Source organism: Phascolarctos cinereus, unplaced genomic scaffold, assembly GCF_003287225.1.
Source record: "Phascolarctos cinereus isolate Bilbo 61053 unplaced genomic scaffold, phaCin_HiC Scaffold_2;HRSCAF=192, whole genome shotgun sequence".
NCBI classification, from domain to species: Eukaryota; Metazoa; Chordata; class Mammalia; order Diprotodontia; family Phascolarctidae; genus Phascolarctos; species Phascolarctos cinereus.
Window position 1 is genome coordinate 305179492 of NW_027555625.1, and position 12463 is coordinate 305191954.

At 37.9% G+C, this 12463-nt stretch overlaps 1 protein-coding gene across 10 annotated transcripts in view; it reads left to right on the forward strand.

The window, feature by feature from the left end:
- CDK5RAP2 (CDK5 regulatory subunit associated protein 2) overlaps window positions 1-12463 on the forward strand; it is a 151457-nt gene that overhangs the window by 98906 nt on the left and 40088 nt on the right. For 9 of the 10 annotated variants that reach the window (XM_078150176.1, XM_020990595.2, XM_078150173.1 and 6 more), the window contains 3 exons: window positions 2392-2623; window positions 3551-3667; window positions 9341-9911. In XM_078150176.1, coding sequence (XP_078006302.1) covers window positions 2392-2623; window positions 3551-3667; window positions 9341-9911 — 920 coding nt within the window. The remainder of the gene's footprint in view (window positions 1-2391; window positions 2624-3550; window positions 3668-9340; window positions 9912-12463) is intronic. The other variant, XM_078150175.1, reaches the window with a different exon arrangement.

Below are 12463 nucleotides of genomic sequence, written 5' to 3' on the forward strand. Positions count from 1 at the left end.
TCCTTTTCTGAGCTTCATGGTCCTCATCTTTAAAATGATGGGGGTAGACTAGATCAGTGGCCCCCAATTCCAGTTGTTCATTTGTTTTTGGTTATATTACCAATCTGTTTTCAGTATTGCTATCTAATAACCATTTCTCTTTATAAGGATTTGTTAATAAAATTTCACACTCTTCTGACCTAAAAGGTCAAAGGGTTTTCCACTTGAGTTGAGTTCTAGGTTGTTTAAGATTGCTTTGCAGTGGTCCTATCTAAAGTTCAAAATGTTGTATTCTGAGGTTTTACTTATCAGATGAGATTCACTTAATCTCACTGAGTCTCTCCCTCTTTTTTCATCTGTGAAGTGGAAATAATGCTCATTAACTGTAGAGTTGTTGTAAGGACTTTGCTTTATAAAACTAAAGTACTAGAGAAACATAAACTCTTTTTTTGTAAAGGCCCCTCTCAGCCTTCAAGTTCTGATTATCTAAGTTGTATCAACAAGAGACTTTTATCCAAGTCCCAATTTTTACTAATTTTTTAATAGTGCAGAATGTAGCACTGTAGGAAGTTCTTGAATGCCTCCTGTTGGTTTAGTGTCACTACTTTCTGGTTTTCAAATTTTCCATTGTATTTTAAGAAAAAAGCTCATATGTAAGTCTTCCTGTGCAAGAGTGCTTATTTCTAAGTATGACGCTTTAGTGATGACTTTTCCTATTCTATCTCTGATGGCTGTTTTGGATCTGAAAAATGAACTGTAACAGTGCTTCATAACACAGAAATAGAGAATTAAGTTTATTTTCTGACCACCAAATTACTGCTTTTATCCATACCAAAGAGCGTTAGCTATATCATTAGCAAAATTGCTTTTGATTGTTTTAAATTATGCACCAAAACTATAATTTCTGGAAAAGGGTTTTCTAAAGATATCTGGGTAGACAATAAAAAGACATTGCTATGATATTAATGACAACTGAGATGAACATCTGTGTAATTTTGGCTGGTGCTTCAAATGTTCATTCTCGTTTATATAGGCAGCATGTATCCTTGGTTTCACACCTGTGTGTTAGGAAAAGTAATTCTTAACCCTATTTTTGAAGTATAACTTTTCCCCCAGCAAATGGAGCAGTAAGAGTATTACGCTTTCCCCCTCCCCCCAAGATACATAGTTCGGAATAATTTATGTTGTTGGTCATTTAAATGGGGAAAAAATGTCAACAAAGCTAGATCTCAGAATGCTCTTGATTTTATTTCAATCAAATTTGCCAGATAGAAAATTTGGAGGCCCATATAGATGTTGCAAAATTGTATATGGGCCAAAGGTGGTTGTTTTCTATTAAAAAAGAATGCATTCACAGTGGCAAAAGTAGAGTCACCTATTGGGAATGTGGATTCTAGACCAACCTGTGGGAAATGTTGGCATTCTGTGGCTACCTGGATCACCTGTGTGAGAGGGAAGGTTAGGAGAGTTTTGACCTTCTATTTGAATGTCTTTGTTATAATTACTAAGCTGTAATATGGTCATGCTTCCAGAAGCTATTTGTGTATACACTTGAGCTTTTGTCCCTTGTGCTTACTGGCCCCTTACTGCTACGGTTTGTGAGTTCTTATGTCTGTTTTCTTTGTTAGTCTCTTTTCTGTGTGTCTTTTCTTTGGTGTCAGCTCTCAGGTCTTCCTGCTGTCAGTGCACGTCTTGTAGCTCTCTGCCTTCTAATCTGCTTCCTCTAATCTCCTCTATTTCCTGGAAGAGCTTTTAGAAAGGGTGCTGGACTGCAATTTAGTAGAGATCTGAGTTTGAATCCTACCTCTTTCTTTATCCCCTGAGCTTCAGTTTCCTCATCTACAAAGTGAGGGTGATAATGCTATAGTACCTCAGAGTGATTTTGGGGGTCAAATGAAGTAATATATGTAAAGCACTTTGTAACTCTTTATAGCTTTATAAATGCTAGCTGTTATTAATATTAATATGATATGCTGCTGTTAGTAACTAGTGATATTACTAATATTAAGCAAACATTTCTAAAGCCTTCAGATTTAATAATATTAACAATAAGAGTAATAGAACTTAAGCAAGGGCCTGTGAACACAATGTTAGAGTTTTGATGTATTAATTTTATGATATCTCCTTGACTCCTCAGAGGCTTCCTCTGTTTAGTGTTGGATCCTAAATAATTGAGGTTTCCAGAGAAGTAATCTTCTAATAAGTGAGGCATGTGTTTTATATAGCTTCTTTTCCTTACTAAAGAATAAGTTCCTTGAAAGCAGGGATTTTGCCTTCTCTTTCCTTAGAAATGCCTCCTAATGCCTAATTAGGATAATACTGGGTATACAATGGTCATTTCATAAATGTTGACTGACAAAAGGAAATGATTTTAACTAGTATGTGTAAAATTTTACAATGTGTTTTTTTCAGAGCACTAAGAAATCCCGTTTACCCATTCCATTAAAATCATCTAGATCATTAGGAAGTGTAAACTTAAACTCTGCTACCCAGGAGACAGTGGTTTATCTGCAAAACCAGATAGCTGAGCTGCATGGAGATCTCAAGGAATGTAAAATTCAAAACAAACATCTTCAACAAAAGTTATCTTTGACTGAAGCTCTGAATGAAGAGAGACCAGTGCAAGACAAACTCTTGCTGAATGGTAAAATGAAAAAGAAAAATGTGTTTTAGAGAGCTAGGCAAATAACTGATAGAACTGATTGAAATGTCAGCTGTGTTGTTTAGAATTATAATAAGTTCACTTATAAATTCTCTGAATTGCCGTGATTAATCTTGATTCCTGCTTCTAACATGGTACAGAAAAGCACTAAGGGAAAACAAAATCTATTATTTTCATTTCCTTTGGAATTCTGTAAAGGGTGGGGTTGGTTTATGTCACACTAGCATTAAAATAAATGTCACTAGGATAGATGCCTTTTGGTGGGTAACTGGATAACCTTGGAAAACCTAATCAGACTTGGGTCTAGTTTACTTCCAGCTGGCCCCTTTTGAGCTCCAAGAACCTGCAGTTGGATATGGACTGAGGTGTGGTCTCAAGGGTTGAACTGTCCTGGTACTCTGCTCAATCCCCAGGAACAGTGTGGACTAGGTTCTGCCTGAGGAGAGCATAGTAGCCGACTGGAAGCCACAGTGCTTTCTGTCCCATATGACGTTTCCTAAGGATTTCAGGTGTCCCTCTGGGGGTTTTTACCCTTGGGCTGTGAAGGTGCCCTCTTTTTGATTTTGAGAGACTATGTGACCCAAAGAAAGTGTTAGTCCTGTGGTTCTCAGTCAAGAAGCCCATTAGAAGATTTCTCTTCTCATAGGAACAGTGGTCGTGACCCTGTAGAATTCATTTCCACGTGCTTCTTTTTTGAAAGCAGGGACTTAAACCATTTGAGACAAGCTGAAGTATATTTATGCTTTTTATTTTTTGTTATGGCAGTTCTGTAGATTAATTTTGTCGTATAAATTGCATCTTGCATCCCCAGCATTTTCATTTTCCCCATTGTGTCTTTGTGTTCTTCTCTGTTGCTTGGCTTGGTTTCAGTTTTGTGCTTTTATTTTTTCATTTTGTGGATTTCTCTAGCTGAGCCCTCATCGAAAGCAGTTTGCCAGGAGAGGAAGGTGGAATTAAAGGATCCTGAAGGTGATGCCGGTGGGAAGGAGGAAAGAAAGGAGGATGAGGATCAGAGAAAGAGTCCAGGTAGTTTGTGATTAGAAAATGAGAATGGGAGTGCTATAGCTTGAACATGAATTAATAATTAGAGAGAAGATTGTAAAAGTGATAAAGAAGAGTACAGTATGGTAAAGAAAGAACCCCAAATTGGCAGTTATGGAATCTTAGTTCTAGCCCCTTCTCTGAGCCTCAGTTTCCATATTTGTAAAACTCGAGGGCTTAGAATGTGTAATTTTAATGGGTCTTTCGGCTTTATCATTCTATTGTTAGATGATCATCACTAATGTCCTATAAGTCATTCACCTTCTCTGGGCCTCAATTTCCATATCTTTAAAGAGGGGAGGGTTGGACTAGATGATGTCTAATATCCAAGTCCTTTGAGTTACTTCTGTCTGTTATTCACACATTCAGGTGGCTTAAAGAAAGAGGAAGGGGTATACTTTATGATTTTTAAGTTCCCTTTTAGTTATAATATTTTGTGATCCTTTCTTTAAATGCTAATTATCCTTTGCAATCTAATTTAACTAGTGTAAACTTCAGTTAGTAAGAAGTGATTCTCCTCAGAAATCCCATGTTAGTATCCAGAGAAGCCCATTTTACAGAGGGACACAAGGATTTGTAAACACAGATCCTCATATGAATGGGTTGGGTGCTATCTTCTTTGTGCCAGAAACTTTGTTGGGGCCTCTGTGAAACTGGTCCTTTATCTGAATTGTGGAAAGGCATTTGACATGGTTTAAACTTAACTGAAGCATTGCTAAGAATGTAAATGATGCTGATAACAGGACAGCATGTGATTTCACATGCTTTATTGGTATTTGCAAGAAGGCTTAATGACTTCTGCCTTCTTGCTTATAGAATACTGAATAAATGTTTACTTTTTTCTTGAAGCAAGAGGTTCCAAATAAAGGCCCGAATATCCATGTGTACAAGCATGTACACCCACACCCACACACACACCCACACACACACACATGCAGATGTATTCAGCTTTTATCTCTGTGGCTAAAGACAAAATGTCAGGTAAGAGTTGCCTCAGGGATTCATAATTGTTCATGAATCATGCTTAAGTTTATATAGTTCTTTTTCCCTCATAATTATTTAACAAAGGGCTGCATGATTGCCTACGCTTGTGTGTCTCTACATTATGTGCTGTTACAAGAGGAGCTATGCTGGAAAGAGCATTGGCCTTGGGTTCAAGTCCTGGTCCTGTGACATCTGTGTGGTTTTGCTAAAGTCATTCTTCCTCCCTGGACCTCAGTTTTCTCCTGTGTGGAAGGAGCTGACTAGACCAGATGATTTTACTGTGCTTTCCAGCTATGGTACTATAAGTACAGTCTCACCAAAATTAACACAAGGATAACCCTTCCTAATGCTGTTACCAAGTTGCATGGAAACAGCATTATAGGGGGCCTTTAGTTCCATATAAATGATCAACTGACTGAATTATACTGTGTTGGAATTTACAGCTTTGCCACATGAGTCAGTGGTACTATTGTGGGACATTGGTCTGGGCAACCTTATGTAGAGTGTGGCTGTATATCTACAAACAGGTGAAGTGTGACAGAGCTGCTTCTCTTCAATTGAATGACTCACAGAAACCATCGCTTGTTGTTAGAATCTGGTTACAAAAGCCTGTCCCGTTACAGGGTTGTGCAAGTAGCAGTGGCTATTAATGACCTACCTGCCAAATCTAGTGGCCTTTTTTTAATCCTCATCCTTCTTGGCCTCTCTGCAGCATTTGACACTTTGGATTGCTCCCTACTGAACACTCCTTCCTATGTTTTCATACCACTGCCCTCCTGTTTCTTCTTATACCTATTAGCCCACTGCTATTCAGCCTTCTTTGCTGGATCATTATACATGCTGTCCCACACCCTGTTTGTGGCTGTGCCTAAGGCTCTGCCCCGTGCCCTCTTCTTATACTCTCTCTTGATCTCATCAGCCCCTAGGCACTCAGTTATTACCTCTATGTAGATGAATCTCAGGTCTGAATGTCCAGCTCCAATTCCAGTTTACCAGCTGCTTTTTGGATGTTTCCATTGACATGTCCTGTAGCCATCTCAGACTCAACAGAGCTAGTCTCCACTCTGTCCTCCAATTCTTCCTTCTCTTTTCTTTTTATGGCATCAGTGTTCTGGTTGCATGGGTTCAAAATTTTTGAGTTATCCTCAACTTTTCCTTCTCCCTCACCCTTCATCTTCATTCAGTTTCAGGTCTCGTCAAGTGTACCTCTACAGTATATCTCTTACCTATAGCCTACTTTCTACAGAGCCACACCATCCTAGCCCAGGCCCTCACTACTCCTTCTCCTGGACTAATACAGTAGCCTTTCAGTTCTCTTTATCTACATCAAGGATTTTTCCTCTCCAATTCATCCTCTAGTCAGCCACCATCTAGGTGGTGTAGTAGATAGAGCACAGAGTTCAAATATGACCTGAGATAACTTACTAGTTGTATGACTCTGGGAAAATCACTTAACCATTGCCTGCCTCAGTTTCCTCATCTGTAAAATGGGGATAATAGTAGCACCTATCTCCCAGGGTTGTTGTGAATTTATTTATTTATTTATAAAGCACCTTGCAAAACTTCAGTGGTATGCAAACGCTTCTTGTTATTCCCAAAACACTGATCACATGTTATTGTTTTGTTCAAAAACTTCTACAGGCCCATCTTGCCTCTAGTTTCTAATACAAACTTCTCTATTTGAAAAGTCCCTTACAACCTGGCTCCAGCATATATTTTGAGGCTTATTGAAAGTGACTCCCTTTTAGGCACTTATATGCCCTATTTACTATATCTCACATGTGACATTCCATCTCCTCTTTCCATGGCTGGCTGTCTCCCTTGCCTGTATTTATTGCACTCCTCACCTGTGCCTTCTAGATTTCCAGGCTTCCTTCAGAGCTCAGTATAGGTGTTAACTTTTGCAGGAATACTATCTTGATTTCCCCAGTTGCTAGTGCCTTCATCCCTGAAATTACTTTGTCTATATTTTGTACTTAGATATGTACCTCTTATTTCCCCTGCTAGAATGTTTGCCTCTTGAGGCTAGGTATTGTTTTGTTTTTGTCCTTTTATCTATCCTCAGTGCTTAGAACAGTGCTGGCACTTAGTAGATGCTCAGTAATGCTGTTTGAATGAATGAATGATGAATGAATGCTGTCTTGGGAATTTGGAGACCTTGGTTCAAGCCTTGGCTCTGGTACTTTACTAGTCCTGTATCCTTGGACAAATCACTTCGTCATCCTAAGTTTGAGTTTTTCTTCTGTAAAATAAGGGGGTTGGACTTAGATGATCTCTAAGGTACGTTCCAACCCCAAGAATTTGTGTTTCCAATTTCTTTTCACTGCTTCATGTGACAGTTCCTTAATAAAATGAAAGAATCTGATGTTAGGTTGTTTGTAATATAATCAAGGGAAGGATTGCTGGGTTTTTTTTGTTTCTTTTGTCCTAATTTCAGTTAGTAAAATGACCTTCGTATCTTTTTACCCATTCTTATTGCAGGTATATCAGCCACCTAAATCAAAGTGCATATAAATTCATACTCCAGCTGAGCACTATGTCAAAGTATCTACCACTCTGGAACCATGGCCTTGTTGCCTCATTTTTCCGGATCTCTATTTCCTCTGTTGTGAAATTGGGCTGTAGTCCTAAATGCTCCTTAAAATCTTTTCTTCCTGATCTAAAATTCTCTGTTGTATTCAATTCTGAACTAAGTGGATGAAAGGTGACTGGTGCTGTGTGTGTGGGTATGAGAGACATAGTCTTCCTTCCCTTCTTCTTTTCCTCTGGGCCTCCTTTCCTCCTAACTACTACATGCCACATATTTTGCTAAGTATGGGAAATAGAGTCAAAAATGAAACAGAACTATACTCAGTGTGTTTACGTGTATAATGATAAATATACACTCCCCCACTAGATTCAGTGCAATTGCTCATTCACTAATGATCTCCATTCCTGAAGACAACTAGCATTTCATTTTTAAAATTTTGAGAGTGTTTGATAAAAAAAAAAACTCATGAAAACAAATATGTACATAGGTAATATTTGTGACAGTTCAGACATTTATGATATGTTAATTTTTAAATTTCCTGGTGGCTTTAATCAATGCAAAGGGATTTTTCTAAAAAGTTTCCTATGTGAAGAGAAATGCATTGAAATCAGCATTGGTTTGTTTTTTTAGATCTAGACATATTACCAAGGGACTAAGATTTATCACTTTACTCATGTTCAGAGAGACATCTTAATATTTCTTTGTTGTAACAAGTTGGGGTTTTCAAGACAACCCTTTAATAGGTAGTTTATTTTCTTGTAATTGCTTGTATTTAGGGCATCCTATCATTAAATGGGAGACTTGACTTTGGTTATGACCTTGGAGTCTGAAAACTCAGGTTTTAATGTTTTGCTTAACTTGAGAGATAATTTAGAATAATTCTCCCCTTAGATTTATTAGTATTTTATTATTAATAGCAGGGGTAGGAACTAGACCTGTGATTTCAATGAAGTAGGACTACCAGTGCAGCTTGGCACCTTCTCTGCAAATTATAGTCTTAGAAGTTGCCTTGAGAGCTTAAATGCCTTGGTCAAGGTCACATAATTGGTATGTTTTAGAGATGAAACTTGAACCCACGTTTTCCTGATTCCAAATCTGGCTCTCCGTGCACACTGTCATGATATATCATTAATGATAATGGCAATAGATTAAAAAAAGAAGTGTTATGTAAATATGTATTTGTGTACATATATTTAGATAGATGCACATATATGTGCATATAGGTATCATATAGTTGGTGCCATTTTATCACACATTATTCATAGGTAAAGGTGAGCACTTAGATAAAAATAAAAGATTATTTAGCTCATCCTATTAAGGTAGGCCATATATTTCTTACTTTTCTGGTAATTTAAACTTATTATCTAAGTTAACTTCACCTGCCTCAGTTAATAAGAATAATACTTATGTCTCCCCATGCCCCTGGGCCTACAGGTATTATGAGGGTGATTATTGTTATCAACAACAGTAATAGTTCATTTCTGTAGTGTTTTTCACTTTGCAGAATGCTTTCCTCACAGTAACTCTATGAAGTAGATCATGCAAATAGTATTATTCACATCTTAAAGATGAGGAAACTGAACTTACATAAAGTGATATCTTCTTCTTGATCTTGAAGCAAGTAAATGGCATCAGGAGTTGAGGCCCAGCTTTCTGATTCTAAGTTGAGTGCTCTTTCCATAGGCTTTTGTTGCCTCTAAGATAATGTATGTGAAAATGCTTTGTAAATTGTCAAATGTTATTCAGATGTAATAGTTGTTTTTGTTACCTTGTGGGTAAGAGTATTGAGTACATGAACTCTCTTTTTGAAATTCTTGAAATTGGGCCATTAACTTAACCCAGCTTCTTCTGTTCTCCATCTCTGCTAAGACCTGAGCAGAAGCAAACAGATCAGAGATTTAGATTAGTTCTGAGAAAGTGCTTATTGACAGTGGTCACATTCTAGAACTACTTACTGAAGACCATGGTAGGGTCCCCTTCTGGAAATTTTGAAAAATGAGTGGGTTTTGACTGTTTCCGGGAGATTGGATAAAGTCTTGTCTTGAAGGAAAGGGGGATGTGTTAAAATAGATGATATATGAAGATCACTCATTTCAGTGATTCTGAAAAAAACAGATACTAATGTAAAAGCATTCAACTTTCAGAACCTGAACCTCAGCAGTTTAACAGCTTTGACATCTTGCCCTCAAACAAAGAGAGTCATTGGGAAGATTTTATAGATGCAGCTTCAACTACATCTTATGAAAGTTCCAAGAATCTTTCTCTTCAGGTAAATGGGACAGATCTTTCTGATGAATTTGACATGGATGACATTGAACATTTAAAACAACGAATTAAAGATTTGAAAACTGAACTTGAAGGATACCAGAGATTCATATTTCAGCTACGAGCTTCTCAGCAGTCCCAGTGCAGTAAGGCTGTTATCACAGTCTTGTGTGGGACTGAAGGGGTCCAGGAAGGACGGAGTAAATCAAATTATAGCACTAATGAAGAAGAAATGAAGACTTTCTCTAGTTTACATCAAGTTCATTATGTAAAACACACCAAAATCCTTCATCCATTGACTTCGGAGTTGGCTGATGGGATAGTGGAAGACCTAAAGCAACGACTGGAGGAGCAAGAATTTGAATTAAAGCGAGAGCAGCATGTGAATATGAACCTTCTTGAGGAAGTACATAATCTTCAAAACAAACTCAGAGAATCATCCCCTTCTAGGTGAGTTCTGCTATAGCTATAGCAGACCCTGCTTTTCATTACAGCACATTGCTGCTAACTGCAAACTGCGTGTCTCCTCCCCCCCCCGCCCCCGAACATTATTACTTTGTTCTGAGGAAATGCAGTGGTAGGCGAAAGAATGTTATATCAGAAAGTTAGTTCTATAGGGAAAGTGATATATAAACAAACTGACATGGTGTGAGGGTGGGGTTGTTCTAGGACTTTTAGATTTGATTTTAATGTATTTTAGAACTCACAGTTCCTACCCTACAGTTGCTAGGGACTTGAGAAGCCATCAGCTCCAATTCAGGGATAAATAAAAATCTCCTACAATATAACCCCAAAGTGGTCATCGAGCCATTTTTTGAAGATACCCATTGAGGCAGAATACACTGTTTCCAGAGGAAGGCTATTTTATTTTTATAAGATAGCTCTAAGCATTAGGAAATATTTCTTTATTTCAAGCATAAATTTGGTTCTTTGCGACTTTTACAGCTGTTGCTCCAACTTCTGCCCTTTGGGACAAAACAGAAAAAGTTGAATCCCTCTTTTTTTGTGGTAGCTCTGCAAATACTTGAACTTCTCTCAGGAGAGGTTTTGGAGAGGCGGTGACATTTGAATGTAGCATTTATAGAGCAGAATTTTGAAGAGCATTTTCTACACCCCAGGTTTGCCAGTAAAAACCTGCAATTACCCTCTCACACCATGAGTTGGTACTCACTCATTCCTTGAGTTCAGATGTTGATTTAACATTCTTCTATTTGTTCTCATGTTTCCAGACTAGTGGAAGTTGCTGAATCTTTTCAGCGATTTAGTAAATATTTATTTATTTATTTTTTGCTTAGGCAGTGGGGTTAAGTGACTTGCCCAGGGTCACACAGCTAGTAAGTGTTATGTGTCTGAGGTCGGATTTGAATTCAGGTCCTCCTGAATCCAGGGCCGGTACTCTATCCACTGCGCCACCTAGCTGCCCCTTAGTAAATATTTATTAACCCTCTAGTATATTCAGGGCACTGTGCAAGTACAAAAATGAAGAATAGTCTATATCTTCAAAGTGTTTGCATTCTATTTAGGATACAGTACAACATGCACACAGATGAGTAAATACCGGTTAATGTAATAGGGGAAGAGCACTGACAGCTATGTGTTTTAGGAAAGGTTTCTGTAAGAAGTAGAGCATAAGCTGAGCTCTGAAAAAAAAAGTTAAAGATTCTAAGAGGTAGAAATGTAATGGGTTAAGGCAGCAGGAAGTAAAGAATGGGTGTTTTTGAGATAGTCAGTTGACTGGGCAGAATCTGAAGTTCTCCAAATGGGAATTTTCTTTTAAACAATGATTAATGATCAGTAGTACCTCTTAAGAACCTTGTGGAGGAGATCTTCCTAGAACTTTGTCTTTTTCAAGTCCCATTTTGGTGACTGGAGAGTAAAAGTTATGGACTCCCCATCGAGTGAATTATGTCACTTTTACACGCCTGTGATGCTCACTTCCAGTCATGGTTGTTGGCCTTAGCATTTCTGTGTAAGCGGAAGTGATGGGAAAGTAGTGTAAGCATTTTCTGTGTCTATGCTTCAGGGTTGTTCTAGAAAAACTGGCTCATGTTGAAAGTGAAGAATTTCTGTTCACAGATGTTTTGTGAGTGTAAGTGTGCATAGTTTTGTTCTCTCAGATACATCAGAAATAGCAGTGATTATAAAGCGTTCTCTTCTTCGCTTGTCACTAATTGGTGATAACCCGTTGTTAACTTGATAGGGGCAGAATTGAATTTTCTGTGATTTCTCAAATGCTTGGATTATAGCTTTCAGGAAGTAGCATCACATCATTATGATAGGGTTTGTGCATTGGTTGAATTGTTTCAAATATTACCATCTTAAATGCATTCCAGTGTCACTTAAATCAAAAGATGACATGGCACAAGGAAGCATTAGAACTCATTGCTTATGCTGAGTACACATGAAATTGATTCCTATTTGAGATCTTTCATATTCAATTTTATTTTGAGTGGAATCTTGTGCCATCATCTGTATACCTTTGTACTGGGAATATAGCAGTGATATAATCCTGGATTTCAAGGAATTTACATTCAAGTAGGGAGAAGAAGGTATGGACACAAATGGCCATAATATCAAATAGAAATATGACTCGTGCAGAAGAGAGGTAACGTGTGAACTCTGTGGAAAGGCCTCAGTTGCCTCATCTATAAAATGGAAATAATGATCTCTTATACTTTTGTCCAGTGGGCTTAGCATATGCGTCCTTCTCTGCTCCCTGTAATGCTAGTGCTAAATGGGAGTGGGGGATGGGGTGGGGTGAGAGGGGAGGAGTAAGGCATCTTGCTTTTATATCCTTGCTTGCAAGTACAGGGCTATGACCCTGCTTTTTTTTTTTTTTTCTCCTAATTTTTACCATTTGTACTAATATTTGTGGATTAGCCTCCTCAGAACCACTCTTTTGAAAAGTACATGGGATAGTCATTTCCTTTAGTCTCTAATAATCTGTCTTTTAATAGGATATTTTGTAAGGATATATGAAAAATACTGCATGAAGTCCCTTG